The sequence below is a fragment of the Diplotaxodon limnothrissa genome, linkage group LG6, assembly GCF_057381915.1.
Source record: "Diplotaxodon limnothrissa isolate DT_005_m linkage group LG6, D_limnothrissa_male_GT1.1, whole genome shotgun sequence".
Classification (NCBI taxonomy): Eukaryota; Metazoa; Chordata; class Actinopteri; order Cichliformes; family Cichlidae; genus Diplotaxodon; species Diplotaxodon limnothrissa.
In genome coordinates, this window is record NC_140601.1 from 27,364,879 (window position 1) to 27,388,069 (window position 23,191).

Genomic DNA, 23,191 nt, shown 5'->3' on the forward strand with positions numbered 1-23,191 from the left:
AGCTTGAAAGTATACTGTACATATTGACTAATTATCAGTTATCTTCCAAAAGATTTCCATGTAACTAAAAGGTGTTTTTAGAAATAAGCTTAAGATTACACACTATGTAAAGATTTTTTTCAATCACAAACAAAACGTCAAATATGGATTGTCTCCTTATTCTTAGCTTTCTCCACATTGCTTTTTAGAAAGCTAATTACCCTGAACAAATAAAACTATTGAAGCCATTCACAGATAACTGAAAAAGCACGACTATACTGACAGTGAAAAACAAACATCATCTACACAAGCTCATTTTTTAGTGTCTGCAATTTTGGTTTTAGTTGCTTTCTCTCATCGTCTAGCTTCAGCAACACTACTTGAATGAACTCAAAAAAGCCAGTACACTTCTCAGGATAGCTCAGATGCAGAGCATAGATTAGCCCAAACAAACACACCAGGGCATCAGTCCATGAGTGATGAGTCATAACAACCTGATCTTCAAGTACTATGAACACTTGGCGTGGTGAGAAAGGAACTCCTCCAGGCACCTCCTCTTCATCGACATCAGCAACCAGAGCAATTGTGGCTTCATAGAACTCAATTTCCTCCTATAATACACAGTGCACAATTATTCATCTGTAATACCTCTGTTAAAAGTATAAATACAAATGGTCAGGCACCTTTCTTCAGTTTTTCAAATTCTATATATCATAACATGTTTTAAATTGACAGTGAAGGTTCATTTTTCATTCATCCAGTCAAATCAAGGATGAAAGAAGTTTATAAGTCATTCAACTTCACGTCTTCAACTTTCAACCCAAGTCCAGATGACTTATAAACTCCTTTCAACCTTTTTTAAATTCAAATGTGCAAATTATTGTAATACCCAAGTACCTTGCATGTTTTGAAAATCTCTGAAGAATCCTCCTTGAGGTACATTGGTAGGCCGGCCAGAGCTGCTGTTCTAGTTGCATAGATGTCGTTTTTGTCCTAAAAAATAAATAAAATAAAGATATATATATATATATATATATATATATATATATATATATATATATATATATATATAAACATAGCAATGGCAACTGCCAAGCAAGCAGAATAATAATTAGTATTTTTAAATACCTGTTTTCCATATGCCAACAAAAGCTGCTCCATCCTTTCACCGACCCGTCCAGTTTTCCTCTTTTTGTAAAGTCCAATCAGCTGAGGAGCATAATCATCCAGTGCAGCATAAAACACATGTGGCAGATTCTGATTGGTGATCCGATGAAATTCAAAGTAGAGCTGAGGAGAATTCCAAAAATATTATAAGCAAAACACAGCATACTATATGAACAGCAAATGTTATATATGTAGTTGTACTTACCTGTGTCTCATGAAAGAGTGCTGGCCATCTGTCCTTGAGCTCTGATACAGGAGGAGAAGTGGTGACAATCTCTTCACGCCGGAGGGCAAAAGTGGGCATCATATGCTGATGAATGAGAGGGATGTCTCTTTCTGCTGAGGTCTTCTTGAACTCCTCTACCATCTCAAGTCTTCTGGTTTCCAGAGACTCCCTTGTTTCTCCAGAAGGATAAGAAGGAAGGAAGTTGACCTCACCTCTCCTAGGTCTTTTAATATTGGCCCTTGGTGAAGCTCCATCTGGGTTTGTTCTGCTGCGCTTTCCAGCATTCACAGCAACATCCATGATGCCAGCTTTAGCCAACTTCTTTCTTTGGTTTCCCATTTTATATCTCAGGCTATTCTTCCACCCTTCCCACCCAGTGTCAGAATTCCTCTCTTTCAGACAGGGATGTTTTCTAACTAAAGCTTCTGCAGCCTTGCCAATTTGTGTTGTACTAGGGTATGCTTTTAGTTTGTAGATTTCTTCCCCCATTGTCTCAAGTATGTTGTGTTTTTGATCTCGTGTCAGCGTAATTACTTTCCCATTTTTATCAAATGCTGCATTACCCTCTCTTAACACATGTTCCACTTCATAAGAAAATGGCGGAACAATAAAAACTTCTGGCCATCTATTAATACGCTCTGGTGAATCTATGGTATCAGTGCTATCAGTCTGAAGGATTGTGTCATCAGTGCTCGTTGAAATCCGGTCAAGCTCAACTAACCTGACAACTTTAACAGATGCTATAGCTGGCAGGTCTTCTATTTTAACCAAATTACACAAGGCATTATCAAAATCTGGGTCATGAAACTGAAGCCGAAAGTCAAAAGTAAAATTTAGCCTAGATTTGATCGCATCTATGAGGGCTTGCACACTGTTTGGACGAGATGGCAAAATAAGTTTTTCAGCGTTATCCTTATCAAGGATGACCCTTAGCTTCAATATTCCTGTTGCCTCCATCTGAATTTGTTATTTCTGTAACAGACAGGTTTCACATATTATAGTGGCATTTTAATACATGTTTGTGTTTACAGTTATTTGCAAAATATTAATTGTGCAAAAATATAAAAACATTTATGTGAATACAAAAAAACTGAATAGATGAATTACCTTTGCATTGGTTCAGAAATTGGTGGAATCAGTTGATGTCTCAGTTCTGTTTCTTTAGTCAGACACTGGAATGAAATGGTTTGTTGTTAGAATGAGTTCATTTGCTATCTTGTAAGCAACATGCGGCATGTGGTCAGACAGTTGGCACAGAGATTTTACACTGTGACGGAGACCCCTCTGTTGATTCTCTGCTACTTCATATGAACGCAAGTGCTCAACGTAATAAGTGTCATAGTCTTTCAAGAGAAAATAAATGTTGTTTCTGATGAGCAGTACATTAAGAATCTCTTTGAACTCTGGCAATGCAGCATAAGCACCTGTGCATACAAACATGCCAATTGCAAAGTTTGTGCCATTAATTGTAACCTTTTTTGTTGCATATATTGTGTCACTGTCAGCAATACCTGAAATAAATAATTGTGTATCTGCAGGTAATGATGAAATGTACAAAGACTCCATTTTGGATGTTTGCACAGGTGGTTTGAAAAACGTTGATGAGGACAAATAAAATGCCATCATGCTTTGATGTCTCTCTGCCAAAGTTTTTAGTACATTTTTGTAGTTGTGAGTGTCATGAACTATTTTTTTGAAAACCTTATGCTTTCCCTCAAATCTCATTGTCCAAAGATGAACTAAGGGACCAAAGCACTTTATTAAGTGTGGGTAATGCTCGATGTAATGATGCTTTGGCCTGAATCGAACATTAGGAAACACTTCCTGAAAGAGTTGTCTGTGATCTAATATTTTACAGGCCATGTACTGAATGGTCTCGTCACTAAAAGTATGAGACATGGCAAGCTGAACTACGTCCTTTAAATCCATTAGCACTTCCCAAAAAGTGTCTCTTTCTGGAACTTTGGAGCCAATGAGAAGAGGCAACAGTCTAAGAAGGGCATGATTTTCATGCCCGTTCCCACCAATGGTCCCTCGCCTGGCAAAATTTGAGGGTATTGGATGAGGGCGATCAACTTTGTCAGAATGTTGGTAGGGAAAGCGCAGAATTGCTCTGTTTAAGTCTTCTAAGGTAAAATATCTCTTAGAAATCAAACCTTTTAAACAATGTGCCAACTCCACTGGAACGACACCTTCAAACAGGTCGTGTAGGAGGTCAGGTGGGAAGCCTGTGACAGGATGGAAGAAAGAGAGAGAGATGGTCAGAAAGAACACAGGGGTTTTTAACACCATAGTTTTCCTCAATGTCATCATTCTGAAGCTCTTGCACAAGATTATCATGAGCATCTTTTGTTCTCATTACATAATTCCCTGTAACAGCATTTTCAGTTTGCATTTCTGTTTGGGTGGCATGACAAAACCTACAGAAATATGTAGACCTGAAACTCTCATTGAAACCAGCAAGTCCATGGGCAGCAAGGTTGTCTGCCACAACAGAGTAGACAGTGCCTTTAAGACATTCACCAAGAGTCTCAATGTAGACACCTACTTCTTCAAGAGTTTTCAGATCATTTAAGAGTGGTGACAACATTTCCTTATACCCAAACTGGCGTACATCATTGGAATTGCACAGCAGAGCAAGCTGAGTGCAGTGTAGAGCAGAACGAGATTTAACTGGAAAGTTTGCCAGTGTCCAATAAACTGCAAAAACTTTATGTATTTTCTTTGAGGTACCAAGTGGGTTTGCGATTTCAAAATCATCCACGTAAAGTATTATTGACAATTTCTGTCCCTCTTGTGACAGTAGAACATTTTCCTGGTAGTAGGATCCATCACAAAATGACATGAAATGTCCAGGAATCTGTGTGGGTGCTTGTTTAATTTCTTCAAGCACATCATTTTTTTTCAACAACAATTGCAAAGATGTGAGAATAGGCACATACATATAAGTGTGCTTTGACGATTCAATTAAATACTCCACAGGTTTGACATATGGAAAATTTGCTTCGTAATATGATTTCCTCCTCTTTGCTGTAGATAGTGGTCCTTCAGATGTGACACATTTATGTAAAACATTACTATCAGAAACTGCCTGACAAATCTCATCCACCAGTTTGTCCGTATATGTACAGTTGTGCTTTTTCAGTATATCTACAACTGATTTTCTAACCAGAGGTACTGATAACAAAAACAACTGATCAATATGCTCAATAATCTCCTGTGTTGCTCTCTGGGACACATGGAGAATGGTCTGCATTTTCAAGAAAAATCCAGCCAGATTGTATTGCAACTGCTCTTCTAAACCCTCAATTCCACTGATTTCACTGGTGGATGCCACTTGATTGTCATCTGATGACTCTATTGAATCAAGTTGCATGTCATCTTTTTGTTCTACATTTATAACACTTTGCACAATGCCTTCATTGTAACTTGTTGAATTTTGGTGGTCTCTGCATTTGTGGGCATTGAAGGTTGAGTATACATTGGTTTTAAAATTGCAGTTCTTGAAAGGACATGGAACAGTTTCTTTTCGTTTTAAATGCCCCCTCAGATGGATAAACATTTGGCTTTCAATAAATGGCTGCTTAAAATTACACACAGGGCAACAAAATCCATATTTATTCAAATCTAGATAAGAACCGTCTTTTCTTTGTGTGGGAGTGTGCATTCTTGACATGTGTATCTTTAATGAATTAAATGTACTAAATGTACACATGCATGTGTTGTAGAGACAGGGTAAGGGTGAAATTGTGGAGTACTGACCATGGTTGAGCCGATAATGCTTCAACAACATGACTTTTATGGCAGTAGAAAAACTACACAACTTGCAATTCCACATTTTGATGCCAAATCGTTTTAAAATCACCTTTACTGGCTGTCTTTAGTGCAGTGCTGGATGATCTCTCGGCATGCTACTGCTCCTTCAATCGTCAGACTGTAATAACACATAGCCATGAGGACAGAAAGCTAGCAGAACAGTTTTTACTTTTAGACTTTTACTTCACTTAAAAACAGTCAACCTGGATAACACAAGCTTTGAAAACAGTAACTACAGTTCATTTTCAATTCAGGTTGGTCAACTACTCTAAATGTTATGAAATAATAAAGCAATTTTACATAAGTGAAGTACACAATAGGCTAACCCTTGGAAAGTACAGAGTCAGAAACGTTTAGGTTTGGTGCAGTGCAGCTTTGAAAAGGTAAATTATTTCACGACTAAAATGCCACTAAGCATCATATTTTAAATTTGTGAAGGTGAACTTGTCCAGTAAACTCTTAAAATGAACACTAAATAAATCTTCTACCATTTTCACTGTGTCAAAAGTAGGCTACATTTGAACTTGATAAAGTTCAGAGTCAGAAAAGCCTAAACACTGATTTTACCAAAGGTTTTGTGGCATGCAGTTTGCAAAAATTAGACTACTTACCAACTATTTGATTGAAACAAGCCACCAACCGTTAATTTTTTAAATTGTGAAGGCAGACTCCATACAGCGCTAGGCGGGAATTGTGTGCTGGCAAGCTAAGTTACGAGCTACTACAACAAAGTAGTCTGATAAATTACAACAAAGTACAACTAAAACAAAGCAGTCTGATAAATGTACGCTAGAAGTAAGCATTAACAAAAAAACATAAAAATAACGTTTATCTTGTACTTTCCACTCTTGCAAAATTTCTCTTGACGAGACTCGTGTCTCATGGCCGACAAGTCCAGGCAAAACGCTGGGGGCGGGGCCGTGGATGATGACTAATACAAATGAATTAACACTACTTAAACAGTTTAAAGCAACAGTACTTAAAACGTTACAAAAACATCATGTGTACTTATTACAATAAAGTTATTATAACATATGTATACTTTTGGGTCTACCTAACACACTTCATGAAAGTTACTTTAACTATTTTTCAGAACTGAGTAAGAACAACTTACTTCTTTTAGTAAGATGCACTGTTGGGTTTTACAGTGTACACAATAAGATCTTTCTTGGTGATCAGTCCAATCAAAGAAACCATGGTGATCAAATCAATGCAGGTCATGGTCAAAGTAAAAGGTTCACTATTAAAACACAGTAGGAAGTCCAGTGTGATGTCATTGAACAATTAAAACTGTCATGATAAACGATAACTGGTTTACTCGTGGAACATTTTTACGATAATATTTATGACTTTATTGATTTGTCGTGCTATTGATTAGTGAATGATTTCAACACTGCATGGAAACTTCTGGGAATGTTTTATTATTAACTTCATGGATCATTAGGAAGTACTTAATCTGATTCAGCACTGGTTCCTTCCCGGCTCCCTCAAAATGACATTTCTTTTGTATAATAGCTTTAAAATATCAGTGCGCAAAATTTACCCTTCATGCATTAAAAGCTACCTTTGAAGCACATACGCTATATTGCCAAAAGTATTTGATCATCTGCATATGAACTTGAGTGACATCCAATTCTTAATCCATAGGGCTTAATATAATTCCGTAAGGGTTAGTTAGTGTATCTATGGGAATTTTTGACCATTCTTCCAGAAGTGAACCCTGAGAAGGTCCGGCCCGGAGTCTGTGCTATGATTCAGCCCAAAGGTGTTCTGTCAGGTAGAGGTGTTTGTTCTAATACCATCCATCCATTCGCGCTCACATTCACACCTATGGGCAATTTGTTCTAATACCACCTAAGCAAAACTACACCAATTAAATGTCTATAACACAGTAACACAAAAGTGTGCCGGCCACTCACAGTGTTTTATCTCCTTTCTGATAATTCACTGGAGAAAACTGTCTTTCCAAGCAATGACTCATCCATTTAAAAACAAATTACAAAACTATACATGAAATGTTTTCATACAAATGAGGCCAACAGACATAACATACATATTCCTTTCTTTTAATTTCAACTTTATTTTAACTTTGGACTAACATTAATAATTAAATGTATAAAAAGAAAAAACAAATACATTACTTAAACACAACAGATGATTATATTCCTATAAAACATCCAACAAAAAATGTGGTTTATTAACTGGAACTCACGCAGGGCTATCAGGCGTGTGTGATCTCAGCTTTCAAATATGTTAGACTTTGTACTGTACCTTCTTGCTCATTTGGTTTACAACAGGCAATTTCAACAGAAGTCACAGTGATGCAGTTTTGTGCGACGCCCACTAGGGGGTAGCATGACACAAGTCAATCGGGGTGATTCCCCATGCAATTTCAGTCTGGCACATGGCTTTCTTTCACATCCTGACCTGCAACAGGTGCTGTTCACTGCACTGTGTGAACAGGAAACGATAAAGAGAAAAGGCTGCTCAGTGGAGCTCTTTGGCATCTTAGTGTAACAGTTACATTGGGATTACAAAGACGATCCTTGAATCACCACCGAGTCAAGAAAACCAGGAACAAAAAGAAATATAAAAAAAAAAGAAAGAAAGAAACTGAACGCCAGGCATCCATGATTGCACTGCAGTAACATTTGGTAAAGTACAATCACAATGAAAGATTTAGGGGCAATTCTGGTCATCTGTGTAAGTGTGGGCACCTATATTTAATTATTAAACCTGTTTTATCAGGTTTTACAATCAGTAATCAGCATGCACAGCCACCCCGACTGCTGTTGGGTGTGTCCTTCAGGCCATCTCCCTTGTGATTGGTTGCCGGATTGGCATCACCGTTGACGCTCTCGTTCATCTTCTCGCAGATGACGTCCACCAGCTTATCAAAGACCTGCTTCACGTTGATGTTATCTTTGGCACTGGCCTCGAAGAAATGGAAGCCTGGCGAGAGAGCAGAGAGAGATAAAGAGCTTATGAGTGATTATTAAATAATGTTTTGTTCACGTGTTTTCATGCTGATAAACACCAGCGCGTACTGACCGAGCTCTTTGGCCAGTCTTTTGCCATCTTCAGTCGGCACCTGCCTGTCATCTTCCAAATCCAGCTTATTGGCCACCAGCACCACCTGAGCGTTGTCCCACGAGTAAGTCTTGATTTGTGTTGCCCTGAGAAAAACCAAAAAATCCAAACCATGTTCACAACTCTACTGTATCACCTACAGAGACCCTCAGTCCATCACAACAATGAACCAAAGTTGAGTCTCTTCTGATTTCTAGCATTCAAGTTCACTTTAATGGCAATGAAAAGGTTATTAATCACTGAAGGAGATCACTGAAGATGCATGGCACAAAATGATAGCACACTGTATAGACAAATAAATAAGGAAGTTAAGACACCAAGTAGTGCAAGATGGCAATGATAACAATATCAACACACTGACAAATGAGACTAAACCTGTTTGAATGTCACATGATCTCGTCTTCTCATTGGTGTTGCTGTGAACACAATAGACTCTGCTGACAAAGGGAAGTGGCATTAAGAGATTTTTGCTAAAAGGATTTGATCATCAAATGAGAGCTTTCACTTGAGTCCAAAATTCAAACGTTTCCGGATGTGTATGTTATTAGGAGGACTGTTTATTGCGCCTATCGATTGGTTTCCTTTTCATTTCTACAGGTTATGCAGTGGAACATTGCATTTCTTTAATATAACACAGCAGAATGATAATGCTCCTTTGACATTATTTGTAGTATTATTGTCAACCTGTTGCTATATGTGTTGATTTTTTTGATCGTTTCCAGGTCAAAGACGGAACCCCCCCGCCCCCCCCCAAAAACAGTCTTTTAGAGAAAAGCCATAAGATGAACGTATCCATGGCGACACTGAGAAATTCCCTTTCTGAAGCGCACTGAATGTTTTCAACATCATAGCCTTTGTAAACTAAACATCATGGTCAAAAGACAGATCTAATTGCAAAACCTATGGACACACCTGCACATCTACACAGTGGATGCCCAAAGCATACTGTGCCTTTTTTGTCCTCGTGGACCTTAATGAGGGCCGTCATTAATATAATGAAATTCACTGAATTTATAAGGACTTGAAACCATACACTCCTAAGGGCAGAGGTTACTGAAGTTACAAAGCAAACCAAAGGGAACCAAGAGCCATTTTCGCACAGATTTTTCTGAGGATTCATTGGTCAAGAGTTGTCTGCAACCACTGGTTGCTAGGGAAAAATGTGTATTCCTTAACTGCTCGGCAGTGATTCATGGAAGCTACTGGCTGTTGCTGGATGAAATGAGATGCAAAGAAGGTGCAAAGAAGGTTCAGTAAGTTCACTTTAATTAGAATGAAAAGGTTATTAATCACTGAATAAAATCCCTAAGGATGCAAGTGGAAACATCACAAATGATGAAAGCAGTATTCAAAATGAAAGACTGAATAAACTGAAACTGTATGGCACAAAATGTCAGTGCAATATATAAATGAATAAATAAACAGAAATATCCATTAAAAACAGTGCACTGCTGTCATGTCAAGTCAGCTAAGAGCCCAAGTAGTGCAAGCTGGCAACCCGGATTAAGATAAATGAGACTTAACCTGTTTGAATGTCACATGATCTCATCCCCTGATTGGTGATGCTGCGAACACAATTAGCTTTGCTGACAAAGTGAAGCAGCATTTACAGATTTTTGCAAAAGAAGACCGTTGGAAGAAGCTCAGAGTGGGATTTAGAGAAGTCTGAAGCAAAAGCATCTGATTATTGAAAACAGACTGAGAGCTTTCACCTGATATCATTTTCTCACTTTTGATGAAAGTCGTGTTTCAAGTCTTCTGTATCTGAAGTCTTTGACTAGAGCACTGGTAATGATAACATAAAGTAACAGTAATTATAACACACACACACACACACACACACACACACACACACACACACACACACACACACACACACACACCTTCAGTTACCCCAGAATTCTAGAGGCAAATGTTGACTTTTTACTCCACCATATTAATTTAAAGGGCGTTGATTTTCAAATTGTACTTAGAAAACATACACTGATCAGTAACTGACGGATTAAATTAATATTTTAATGTTTCCCGTGGTGTCCATTTTCAGGAGGACTGTTGGTTGTGTCAATTGATATACTGTCCTTTTGTTTCTACAGGTTATACAGTGGAACATTATGTGTATTTTCTTTAATTAAACACATTGTTATATCCAATTTTTTAATGCAGCATCTATTCTTGTGAACAAGAGTGCTGCTTTTTTTAATTTTCTCCAAGTGATCCAAAAAAAACAACAAACAGTTGAAGAAAATGATAAGATGAATGTATCCATGGCGACATTGAAAAGTTCCCTTTCTGATGTTTTCACCATCACAGCCTTTTAAACTAAATGTCACGATCAAAAGACAGATCTAACTGCAGAGCCTATGGACACACCTGCACATCTACACAGTGGATGCCCTAAAGCATATTGTGTTTTTTTGTCCTTGTGGACCTTAATGAGGGCCGTCATTAATATAATGAAATTCACTAAATTCAAAAGGACTTAAAAGTAGTGACTGAGACCATACACTCCTCAGGAAAGAGCTTACTGAAGTCACAAAGTAAGGAAACCATGGGCCATTTGCCCACAAATTTCTATTGAGGTTTCTTTCGTGTCGTCATGCACACATTGCTCAAGAGTTGTCTGCAACCACTTGTTAGGGAAAAATGTGTATTCCTTAACTGCTTGGCAATGATTCATGGAATTTGCTGGCTGGAAGGAATCAGATACAAAGAAAGTGCTGCACCAAAAACCTCCTAGTTATCGCTGTTTTTTTTTTTTTCCTGTAGTTTTTCGTGTTTGTCTACCAGCCCAACGTCAAAGTAGAGGTTGTGTCTCTGCTCTGCAGCCAGCATGTTTCTAGAAGAACAAATCTTTTACTTTGAAGGCAAACGGGTCTTCAATTCTGGTTCATGTTGCACTTTTCAGTTTCCCTAGAGGATAGCTGGACAGGCTTTGTAGACAAATCTGCCACTTGCATTAAAACTAAGACTGCAGCAAAATTTCAGCAACCAAAGCAAGGAGATTTTACTAATTGAGGAATAAACATTTTCCCTAGCAACAGCTAGTTGCCATGGGGGTTACTGACCAGTCTGTAGCGCAGCATGAGTGGGATGAATTAACATTTTCCCTGTCACTGCCATCACATTCAGCAACCACTCACAACCAGGGAATATCCCATTTTTCTTCACCATTGCTGGTTGCCAGATGGTCGTGAACTGGTCCCTAGGCCTGTGTGACTGAGGCCTAGACGTGGCTGGTGTTCACGGGTCTGTAAAACCTCAACACAACCACAGCGTTTTTTTGCAACCAAAGTGTCACCTCTGCTAGCCATTAGAAAGAAAGCAAGTTTAAGGCACTTCTGTGCAGGTATCACTTTTTAGACCAGTGAAAACCCCCCCCCAAAAAACACATGCCTTGGAAAAATGCCTTCAGCCACTGGAAAACACACATGCCTATTCTGCATTAATTATATGCTTCATCTACCCACCAGTCCTGAACAGCACAGAACGACTCCTGGCTCGTGATATCGTACATGAGCAGAAATCCCATGGCTCCTCTGTAGTAAGCTGTGGTGATAGTCCGGTAGCGCTCCTGCCCAGCTGTGTCCTGTAAACACACATTGAATGGTGGATGAATTATTTTTACTGGCCCAACTCCAGAAATCACACAAAAAAATGAAGAAACAACAACCCTACTGAAATTCAATTTCACCACATGCAACAAATTTCTCAAAAGCAACATGAAAGCTTAAAAAAAAAAACACTTAAAACACTGAAAGTTGTTTGCAAAATGAAAACATGACAGGGGAGCAAAAGTAAACGAATGGTTAACTCTGCAGAAAATGTAGCTTGCCATCACCAGTGTGTGAATGGCTGGATGACTGAATGTAGTGTAAAGCACTTTGGGGGTCCATAGGGACTAAGTAAAGCGCTATACAACTACAGGCCATTTACCATTTACCAAAAGCAAAGGTCAATCATGAACTTTCTTAGAATAGAATAACCCCTCCCTTTTAAAATGTTGATGCTGCCACACCCTGGAAGCACACTAGGACACACTCTCAGGTCTTGCCTACATCTCCAGATGGTATTTTTCCTCTTCATGTTGCCTTGGGAAAAACCTTAAAGTAACAAATGTAACACTCCTGTGGATTCTTTGAAACTGCAGTAAGAAAACTAAGACTTTGAAACTAACTTCTTTAAACTTTCTCCCATGTAATGTGATGCCAGTAGCTGCTATGGACCTCATTAACACCACTGACTCTAATTGTACACATTCCTGGGCTTGTCAGCAACCTACAATTTATGTCACATGTAGCTGCGCTTATTTGAATGGTCCTAAGAAATCCCATTAAGTCCCTCAGCAGCCAATAACCCCGATTCTAAAGTGAAGGGCTCATAACAAAACATTTTCACAACCAATATACTGCGTGTCTTTCCTGAATATAAAACCTCAAGTCAACCAGCTGGGACGTTAAAAATCTGCTTGCTTGTTAATGCATCGGTAATAAAACTTTTACTGTTATTTATCTGAATTTTAATATGGTTATCTTTTATACTACTGGTTCATCATTTCACTTGGCACCTTCCTTGTGTGAAAGTGTGCAGCTGGATCATTGTAAAGCGCAGCCGAGAAGGCACGGCCCGCTGAATACATTAACTTCAAAAAAGATGCATTACTTTCATCTAACAGGAGTACTGTGGGTGAGTCCTCGCCTTCCGCTAACATTCAGTAATAGATCTGTCCTGGGTGTCAGTCTGCGCGGTAAGCACATTCGGCTCCTGCAGCTCAAACCCATGCATCTTTCATGAACCCCGCCGTCTGGGGACAATGTTAAACATCAACTGTTATTAACTCCAGAGAGTGAGAAATTAGTTCACATCCATGACAGGCTGCAGCATGTAAGAGGGCAAATCAGGGAATGGGAAGAGGATAAACACTCCATGTTGTGTAACAAGACTTTGAAAAGCTCTATTCATTTGGCCCCTCCTTTGGTTGAAGATGTATTTTAAAACCTCTTTGCCACAGGTAACGACCCCACATAAATTACCACTCCGACTTTAAAGAGACTGGAGCATTTTATAGTCAATTTTGTTGATATATTGTGTGTCAAAGCTGTTCTCTGTACAGTAGATTTTTACTCCGGTGTGGGGAGACCGGAGTAAAAATCTTCCTGAGCATTCAAGTGGAAATTATTAGGGACTTTTAAGATCTCAGTTATGTTCAAATGGAGCTACCTCTACATTAAGTGCCTCTAGGAGCATCCCAGACATCTATCACAGTCAGAGTAGTTAAAACAAGAACAACAAAAAACGGATAGGTTTTGTGTGACAGCTTGATTGAGATTACATTTGGTCAAACTGCAACACTGCCAGTGAGCTTTTAGTTCTTGGCTGCTGCAATGAATAAACATCTTTCAGTGAGTCAACAAACCTTGTTCTTGCCCTAATCATTATAACTATGTGCATGTGGTGACAAACAGTTTGAAAGCAGGAAGAAAAAACAGGTGTTTTTCTTTGGTTGGAAACCCCCCCGAAGTAAAATTAGTGTCTATTATTCCACGTCTTCAGATTAAAAAAAAAAACATCTTGGTTAGTACTTCAGCAAAACGCCACAAACTATTATTTTAATCATGAGGACTGAAGACATAATTACACTAGTGTATAAGCTGCTATTGTGCTCCCAGTGGCCTAAACCGCCTCTCCTCTTGCCCTGTTAATGGAGGTCAAATACCAGGTAAAGAAGTACAAAAGAAAGAAATAAAGAAAAAAAAAACCAGCGGATGAGAGAAAATAAATCCTTTGCTTAGAGGGTTTAGGGGGTTTTCGATCCTAAGGACTTCTTAAAAATACTACCTCGCAGTGCAGAGGCTCTATCTCATGCCCAATCTCACCCAGATCTGTAGCTTGACCCGCTTGTTGTTCCTGTAGATGGTCTTGACTTTGAAGTCGATGCCCACCGTGCTGACAAACGCTGAAGTGAATGAGTCATCTGCATATCGGAAGAGGAATGAGGTCTTTCCCACGCTGCTGTTGCCGATGATCAGCAGCTTGAACATGTAGTCAAAGTTTTGGTCGGCTGGATCTCTCTGCTCGTGAGCCGCTCCTGGATCTCTGGCTAAAGCCATCTATCAAATGACGACAGACAAAAAGGAGAGGCACATGTGTGATCACTGAGATGGGCTATAAAGCATCTTTCTTTTTTGTTGTTGTTGATAAATGTTGTCTTTTGTGCTTCTTGTATTAAATATTGTTTGCAGCAATTTGTAGTGGTTGTGTGTGTACATTTTGGTTTTCTGTAGTGTCTGTTGTTGATTGCTGTCCCTTAAAATGCCTAAAAAGGGACAAGTTCTGCCAGTTACCTGTGGCTGGTAATCCTACATATACTCACTGACCACTTTATTAGGTATGCCATGCCAACAATGGGTTGGACCAATTTTTGCCTTTAGAATTCCCTTAATTCTTTTTTGCACAGATTCAACAAGGTGCTGGAAATATTTCATCAGAAGATGGGTACACGATGGTCATAAAGGGATAGACGTGGTCGACAACAATACTGAGATGGGCTGTGGTCTTTAAACAATGCTCAGTTGTGACTAAGAGCTCAAAGTGTGCCAAGAAAATATCCCCCACACCATCACAGCACCACCAGCCTGAACTGCTATAAGGTAAGATGGATCCATGCTGATCTTGCAATCGATTTCTGCTGTGACTCATCAGGCCAGGCAACTTTTTTTTTTTTTTCCAATCTTCTACTTTCCAATTTTGGCAAACCCGGGTGAACTATACCCTCATTTTTCCTGTTCTTGGCTGACAGGAGTGGCCAATCTAAGTAAACCCTAGACATGGCTGTGCAGTCCCAGTAGATCAGCAGTTTCTGAGATGCTCAGACCAGCTCATCTGGCACCAGCAGTAATGCAACATTTAAAGTCACCTTTCTTCCCAATTGCAATGCATGCCATGCACCGCAGCAGCTCATCTTGATCACGTCTATATGCCTAAACGTACTGAGTTGCCATGCGATTGGTTGATTAGATATTTGCATTAATGAGCAATTGAACAGGTGTACCTTACACCTGTTCAACTGCCACACAAAAATAACACAAGTACATGAACAACACAGAATAGGTGTGACTGTAAGGCAGTTAAGGACAATTACATAATTGCAGGCTCAGGGTGCTGCACTGGGTCAACTGCTGGTAAATGCATACATGTACAGGAAGAAACAGGATAGTATCTACTAGTTCCTGTTTTTAATCAGTCACATAACTGCTTGGCTTTAATGCATACAAAAATAATCTAACAGAGTCTGACTTGCCAGTAATCTCAATATATTGCGCAATGATGTCTTATAGCAAAGACAGGAACATGTGACCATGGTAGGGAACGTCGATGCCGATGTCAGACACGTCATCTACACAATCAAATGCCCATTGCAAATAAATTTTAAATAAGGAATTTTTAGACAAAGGCAATGCAGATACATTCCTATAATTGAACATAGTCAAATGTACTGGTTAATCCTTTCAATGTTAGATGATTAGCTAATGTATGAGCTCATGTTAGTTTCTCTTAAATGTTAATATTGGAGGTTTAATGTTTGTTTGAATTAAAAAACAAAAGATGGCAACTGAAAACAAAAAAGGAGGGGGAATACTAAAGTTAAGAATAGCACTGGCTTTCGCAAAATCCAGGATTACCAGTATATCAGCTGTGGTGTCACAGTGATAAATATCAGCTATTTGAGAATTCAGGTTAACACTCAGACGTCTGAAATCCATCCACACTAAGAGCTGAGCAGATGCTGATGTTGGTAAATGGAAGTGTTATTTTAAAAATGGTCCGTCTTCCTCCCTGATTCCTCTTAGCGCTTATCACTGTGCTATGAATCACAGCCAGGGCGTGCTCCTTACTCTTTTTCTTCCCTGGACCGGTCACCTCCTGCTCTCTCCATCCATTTGTCACAAGAACACATGTTAAAAACGTATAGGATCGGTAGAGACTGAGCGGTGGGAAGGGGGCAATAGATTCTCCCCCGCTTGTGTATTTTATCTATCACCCATCTGGTCATTCATTCACCCAGTGACACTACTACTTACATGCACACACAAACACACTCCTTACTCTCATTTATCTTCCTTCTCTCCTCACATATTCATCCATCTATGCATCCCTCCTGTCATCATCCGGCCAGCCAGCTTCCCTCCCACTCTTAACTCTCTCCTTCCTCCATCACTCGGCATCAATCCATCTACATTCATCTATCTACCCCCCCTTCTCCCTCTCTTTCTCCTCCACCCCCACCCCCTCCTCTTCTCTCAGGGGTTGAGTCCTGCTCCTCCTTGGCTGCTGAGAAGTCTCTGGAGACCAGCTCAGCATTACAGCTTCCAAGATCATAAAAGAGGGGCTGAGCGGCATGCTGCTGTACACACTCAGCAGAACATCAATATCCGCGCATGCGCCTACATCAGCATGAAAGTACCTGGCACACACTGAAGTATGTGTGTGTGTGTGTGTAGGGTCGTGTATTTACTTTAGCTTGGGAAAACATGTCAACTCTCATTAATGCACATTCAATATTTGACTTCAGAGCATCTGACGCCTGGTTTGTAACTGCTTTAGTCAGTCAATGCAGTGCACGAGAGCAGCTGTTTCACGGGACACTTCATTGCCCCACTTGTTGACACCGAATCCAAATATCTGTGTACAAATTAGCCCGATTAACCACGAACAAAGTTCATATTCTGAAGCCACCGATGACACTTGTAGCCTTTAACTAACTAAGAGTCTAAGTTGCCTACACCGCCTTACCATACGGCAGCTCAGCTACAAACCTGATGACATTTAACAGCCCCCGTCTGCCTTTGCATACAACTGTGAGTGAATGCAAATTACCTCGGGTGTTGTTTATGGGTCTGTCTCCTCTCTCCCTCCCGAAGTGTTCACACGTCTACCTGAAAGTCGATGAGTGTGTGCTGGCTGCTGCAGCTGTTGCTGTCTGTCGGGCTCTCCTGCTCAGGTGTTCCTGTCCCGGATCTCCACACTATGCATGTGCATATCTATCACTGGGACGTCCAACACGCAACTTGTCAAGTCATGCCCAATATGAATCACGCACTTCCGGTATAAACTTTCAAAATAAACATTACAAAAGAAAGCTGACGTTTTAGGGTAACATACATCTGAGTGCAAATTTCTGGCAGTTGGGTGTATTTGTTTCCAGGAGTTTTCAGACAAAGTTGGCTCACCCTCTGCATTTCTATGTAAATTAATAAAGGATAACAATTTGTTCATCGCGGGGTTTTATATAGTAGGCAATCTGCACCCACTGATGGCAACCGAAGGAAACTAATAAATAAGTTGAGGGAGAGCTGAAGGTGTTGAGAAAATCTTCGAACTCCATTTCATAATGAGCTGAGCAGTGTAGCTAAGCAACAAGCCGTGCTCCTTGATACCGGTACTGTTTTCTCATTACTTGGCCATCTTGTGCAAAGAAAAAAAAGACGAAGAGATTTTTCAAACTCGGTAAACACGAAGGAATCATTTTGAGTCAAATGCAACTGAAACATTCAAAATCAAGCGAACATTTATTCAAATAATTAAAGAAATTAAGGAAATCATGAAGGAAAATGGGCTTGGTATACCATTCAAGTAAATTTCATTTAATCAGGTTCCATTAAACCTAAACTTTTACATTGCACTTATATAACGCATTACACGAAAAATTTACATGTAATTAAAATAGTTAAAAGCAGAATTTGGGGCACAATTATTTTACTTTTTCTTTTGAGTGTACGATCAGTTCTCGATGGTCAAAAAACGAGTTTATACTGGTTTATTTTGAAGGTTATTGCTAAATTTCCGGTATTCTGTTGCCTCACCTGCTGGTGGACGCACTTTCAATACTAAGCCTTCCGATAAAACAAACAGAAAGTAAAAAATAAAAAAACTAGAAAAACAAATAAACAAAATTCCCAGGGCAGCTAAATAATGTGTTGACTTGTGCAACAGTTAGGCATCCAAATCTCATGAGCTCCCAGGTTTACTGGACACCGACACGGTAAATAAAATTGTCTGATTTTGTGGAGCTACCAGCTGTGGCGAACCCTTGTGTGAATAAAGGAAAAGTAGCTTTTTCTCTTACCATTTACAAAACTGCACTTCAAAATATAACCTTCTAAAACACTTCAAGTGTTAGGTCACACAAACCAGCTGTGGTCTTTATTTACATGCATCAGCCTGACTATGAGCAAGTAGTCATGCACACCAGGGCACATTAATCATGTCCCGACCCGATTATCTTCACTCGTTGGGAAATCTCAAGTGATATTACTGCTACAAAACGCTTCAGGTGAAATGAAATGAAGTGAATCATGTCAGAAAGGAAGAACCCTACACCTACAGGATCATTTTTACAACAAACAAAGACTTTTATTCAGGTTTTATTGGCGTTTGCCTGCAATAACAAACTATAATAAACAACTCTTATTTACGCTATAAACAAAGAACTGTATGTAGATTTGACAAAGGACATTAAACACAATCTATATTATAGATTTTCTCTTTACTTCCATGGAATGAACCACCTATTAATATTATTGTTTAAATGAGAAACGACGTCAGCTTGATAATCTAAGATCCTAAAAAAGCTAATTTTATTAATAACTTTTGTCAACCTGTGACAAAACCTATAAAAACAACACTGAATATATAAAGTAGAATAACAAACGAAAAACAAGTATTCAGATCCTAAAACAGAGGAATACACACAAAGAAAAAACATTGTAGAACCTAAATGCGTTAATGTTGCAGGGTTGTGGAAAGCAGTGGAACAACAGCAGGCCAGTCAAGCAGTTAGCACCTCAAAGGCTTTGTTTTCATCTAAAACCACAAAACCTTTAACTTCACACTTAGCCAGCTAAATCACATAACAGTGTTATGAGTCATAAGCATAAAAAAATCTAACTTTTAATACTTCTGTTATCTACACACAGTAATGCTGTTACATTAACATGAATGAAGTCTCTCGAAACCTAAACATAGCCTCTGGAAAAAAAAGAAAAGGCCACTTTTTTTTTGAATCCTCACTCAGTATTCATCATAGCTAATCAGTCAATGAACTGAGGTACTGGGCCGAATCATTGAGCCCCCATAGCCTGCAGAACTCCTTGACGAAAGGCTGAACCAGGTCGGGCTCCTCGGTGATGATGATGTTCTCCATGTTGCTCTGCACTGCTGTCAGCGTCCAGTTGAGGGAGCCGGTGATGAGCGTGCGGCCATCCACCACTGCAAACTTGTGATGCATGTGGACGGCGCTCACATCGCACCGCACGCAGATCCCTAGGGAGCAGAGGGTGGATAGGCAGGAGGAAGGAAGGGAAACTCTTTAATGCCTTACAGTATACAGCGCTTGTTTCCCTTCATCTACTTACTGTGAAATTCTGCACAAAAATTCAATGCGCCTCAAAAGGGAAAATGGTGGTTTTTAAAAGTACAGTATGTATGTAACGATCTCTTTAGTGCTACACCTTTAAAGATTGAAAGACTGTTACATATGTGTTTCTAAATGGATGGTGTGGAAAACTGAGGACCCAGAGGACCTGTAAAATACAAAGGTATTGTAAGCAGACGAAATGTAACCGCATTAAAACCTGCGCGCTTTGACCACATATAGGATTACCTAACACCACATCAGCCTCTCATGAAATATTTAGGACACTCACTACTTATTTCCATTATGGTTACCTTTTCTTGGAATATAAAAAAATATATATATAACATGCAAAGACTGTATATCTGTATATTTTTTGTAAATGTGACTGTTATGTGCATCTGAAAGTCTAACATTAACTCATATGCACTGCAACACAGTGAACTTGTGGGTTTTAAACAGGCAATATAAAGTAAAAAATGTAAAACATTCTGATCTAAACTACAGCACTGAGACCGAGTTTTTTTAATGCATTAAGTGTTTCTCTGTTCTTCAGTTGTTTTGTACGGAAATGATCATAAGGAGGATGTTGGATCTCAGTATGCATTACCCGGCAGACTGCTAATTTTTAGATTGGCCTGCAGATTACTCTCACAGATTAGTCATGCAAATCTTCTCTTGAATTTGGCAAGTGCATGCCTCTTAAAAAAAACCACATTACCAGAAATGGCTTTTTAGCAAACCGAAGAAAGACAAGATCTTTTTCAGAATCTGTTTTATCATCCTTGTTAAAATGTTTAACAAATGAACTCTTGACTATCTTAAGTGATGATAACCTTTACCCCTGTGCTTTATTTATGTACAGCGGTTCAAGAAGCTCCACAAGATAATGATGAAATATAATAAGAAGAAAAGAGACGTTGACTGTTCTTTGTGCCAAAGTGGTTTTCGTGTGATTTGCAGTCAATACACACATGCACACAAAAACACACACACTTTCTCTCTGAAGAGACACACTTTGCTGTCTGGCTGCCAGTTTTGCACTTACTTAATTCTTACTTAAAGCTTCTGTCTTGCAAAAAAAATAAAATAAAATAAAAAGGGTTACATTGTATTAAAGTTGAGTGTCTCATTAAAGAACCACAAAGATCTCCAGTGCCCTGCAGTTGGAAAATAAAATACACTGGTGAAGATGGTGTCATTTTCACCGGTGGATGTACAGCTAATATAATAGTTCAAAGAGTATGAGCGAGAGTGCATAAGGGACAGAAACAGAAGAAAAGGGACAGACTCAATCAAATATAGGTGTGATATATAGTTAGTTAGCTAAGTGCAAAAAGCTGCAAAGACGGCTCAGACTTATTAGGGCAGACAAATCAAAAATGGAAAGGTTTTGCTGATTGGTTTTTGGAAATAATTGTGTGTGTGGGTGTGTGTGTGTGTGTGTGTGGGGGGGGGTTCTAGCTTACTGACGACAGGACCCAAAGTTCAGCAGTAAAAGGGATATTGTTGATATATGTTTCCAGAGGCTGATATATGGTTGGAGTAATCTATTAAATGCAGAGAGGGCTGCAGAGAAAGTGAGACAGCATGAGTCAGACACGTGACACAAAATCTTTCAGAGAATGATTAGTCTGACTCATAGGAGGGCTTGTAGCGGCAACCTCCATTCACACAGACAGCTCCTTTTATCTCTCTCTAATCACAACTAAGGAACCCAGTGATAGTAACAATGACACTTAAAGTCAAAGAACATAAACTGAGCAGCATTTCTTGAGCAGGACCTGAGTCATCCTTCTCGTATCTATAATAATGATCTCAGAGGTTAGTGTGACTGTTTTTTTTAACCAATAACACCACCCAAAGGACTACATACAGTATGTCTCAGTGGCCTGTGTGAGATTTATGAGACACTTTGCAACAATAGCACCCTGAGTCACACACTGACTCAAGTTACAATATATATGTATGCTTCCAAAACATTTCATATATATATATATATATAAAAAAAAAAATCTCCTCCCTTACCGGCTTTGCGGAGGACGCCGATCTGGGAGCCACTGATGGCCGAGTAGACCTTGTCAGTGAGGACTCGGATGGTTACGCCCCTGCTATGCAGCAGTAGTACAGCCCTACTCAGATCCATGTTGGAAAAAGAAAAAAGACACAAGTCCAGAGAAGAGCAAGCAGACAGGATGTAGCGGAGAAGACGAGAGAAAGAGGTGTCTACACCATGAGGCAATGAGCAGACATGGGAGCTGGAAGAGCAGAAAACAAAAGATCACCTGTCATAATTCATGACCACTTAAGTAAAGTTTAGCTTTCAGGGTTCATTTCATGTGAAAAAAATACTTAAGTAGATGAAAAATGATTTTAAAAAGAGGTGAAGTTAATAGACATTGTAACATCTTTGGCAGCGATATAGGAAAACAATAATTACTTCAAGTTTCACTGATGTTCCACTTACTGAGGTAACGTGGGAGAGAAGATGTGCTCCACACAAGCCACCTCTGAGGGGAAGAAGAGGACCTTATTGGTGATTCTTTCAGATCGGCGACGACTGAAGAGCCAAAAGAGCAGCTCCAGACTGAGGGAGAGGGCCACCACTCCCAGGCTGACCACCTTTACTGTCCACATTGCTACCATGTAAAGAAAATAACTTTAAGAATCAAATGTGTAGCATAATGAAAACATCCTTGTCCTCATGCATGATCATAACGTGTTTTAATGTAGATTCTTTAACAGATAGAAAACAGAAAACAAGCTGAATTGTGGAGGACTCCAGCTTATCAGTTCTGAGGATTCACGCCCTTATAAACAACCTTTTCTTATTTTCTCGTCTCACCCTTCATTAGATCAGTAGTGCAATGTTTGTAGCTCCACAATGTTTTTTTTTTGTTTTTTTTAAATACAGAACATCTTCAACTCTGTAGGAAACCTCTATGAACGCTGTTAAAATAACGCACCACAAATCATACATTTAACACATGTAGCTTGAACACAAAGGCTTGTTCATATTTGCCAAAGAGATCTTGATTATCTCAAAGACTTTTGGGAAAATGTTCTGTATGAGACAACAGTTTGGGTCCTGTTACATCTGATGTAAATATAACACAGCAGTTCATTAAAAATAACATCATACCTACAGTCAAACATGGTGGTGGTAGAGTGGTGGTTTGAGTTGCTTTGGTGCTTCAGGATTTAGATGACTTGCAGTAATTGATTGAACCATTAATTCTCCTCTTTACCAGAAAATCCTGAAGAAGAATGAACTGGCCATCAGTTCATGCCCTGAAGTTCAATTGCAATTAGGTTATGCAGGAAGACAATGATCTGAAACATATCAGCAAGTCAACCCCCAAAGTCCAGATTTAAAGGAAATCGAGAGGCTTTGACATGACCTTAGACTGTTTATGCTTTAAAACCCTTCAGTTTGGCTGAATTTAGAGCTGGCCAAAATTCCTCTACAGTAAAGTTAAAGTCTCACTGCCAGTTATCTCAAA

General features: G+C 39.2%; 3 protein-coding genes across 3 annotated transcripts; all 3 read right to left on the bottom strand.

The window, feature by feature from the left end:
• Nucleotides 1–281: 281 nt before the first annotated feature.
• Nucleotides 282–1,911, bottom strand: LOC146630724 (uncharacterized). The gene is made up of 4 exons (XM_085356056.1): nt 1,352–1,911; nt 1,108–1,269; nt 877–972; nt 282–590 (listed from the first exon to the last, which is right to left on the bottom strand). The coding sequence occupies exons 1-4, from the start codon at nt 1,859–1,861 to the stop codon at nt 282–284; spliced, it is 1,077 nt and encodes a 358-aa protein (XP_085212182.1). The 5' UTR covers nt 1,862–1,911.
• Nucleotides 1,912–7,952: 6,041 nt separating this feature from the next.
• On the bottom strand, nt 7,953–17,205 carry LOC146630725 (ras-related protein Rab-3D-like). The gene is made up of 5 exons (XM_085356058.1): nt 17,153–17,205; nt 14,152–14,385; nt 11,746–11,864; nt 8,240–8,364; nt 7,953–8,140 (listed from the first exon to the last, which is right to left on the bottom strand). Exons 2-5 carry the CDS (start codon nt 14,383–14,385, stop codon nt 7,953–7,955), a joined length of 666 nt encoding a protein of 221 aa, XP_085212184.1. The 5' UTR covers nt 17,153–17,205.
• A 2,156-nt stretch (nt 17,206–19,361) lies between these two features.
• Nucleotides 19,362–22,844, bottom strand: pld6 (phospholipase D family, member 6). The gene is made up of 4 exons (XM_085356059.1): nt 22,835–22,844; nt 22,156–22,327; nt 21,717–21,946; nt 19,362–19,597 (listed from the first exon to the last, which is right to left on the bottom strand). Exons 1-4 carry the CDS (start codon nt 22,842–22,844, stop codon nt 19,362–19,364), a joined length of 648 nt encoding a protein of 215 aa, XP_085212185.1.
• Between the last annotated feature and the right edge of the window lie 347 nt (nt 22,845–23,191).

Bases quoted from the DNA above. Each gene is read 5' to 3' on its own strand.
- LOC146630724 (XM_085356056.1), bottom strand. From the start codon at position 1,861: ATGGGGGAAGAAATCTACAAACTAAAAGCATACCCTAGTACAACACAA. The intron at 973-1,107 runs GTATTTAAAAAT...TTTATTTTTTAG, and splicing joins TGTTGGCATATGGAAAACAG to GACAAAAACGACATCTATGC. The intron at 591-876 runs GTACTTGGGTAT...TGTGTATTATAG, and splicing joins AGATTTTCAAAACATGCAAG to GAGGAAATTGAGTTCTATGA.
- pld6 (XM_085356059.1), bottom strand. The intron at 21,947-22,155 runs GTAAGTGGAACA...CTGCTCTTCCAG, and splicing joins TTCTCTCCCACGTTACCTCA to CTCCCATGTCTGCTCATTGC. The intron at 19,598-21,716 runs GTAAGGGAGGAG...TCTGCTCCCTAG, and splicing joins CGGCGTCCTCCGCAAAGCCG to GGATCTGCGTGCGGTGCGAT.
- LOC146630725 (XM_085356058.1), bottom strand. From the start codon at position 14,385: ATGGCTTTAGCCAGAGATCCAGGAGCGGCTCACGAGCAGAGAGATCCA. The intron at 11,865-14,151 runs GTGAGATTGGGC...GTGTGTTTACAG, and splicing joins GGGTCAAGCTACAGATCTGG to GACACAGCTGGGCAGGAGCG. The intron at 8,141-8,239 runs GTCAGTACGCGC...CTCTCTCGCCAG, and splicing joins AAGACTGGCCAAAGAGCTCG to GCTTCCATTTCTTCGAGGCC.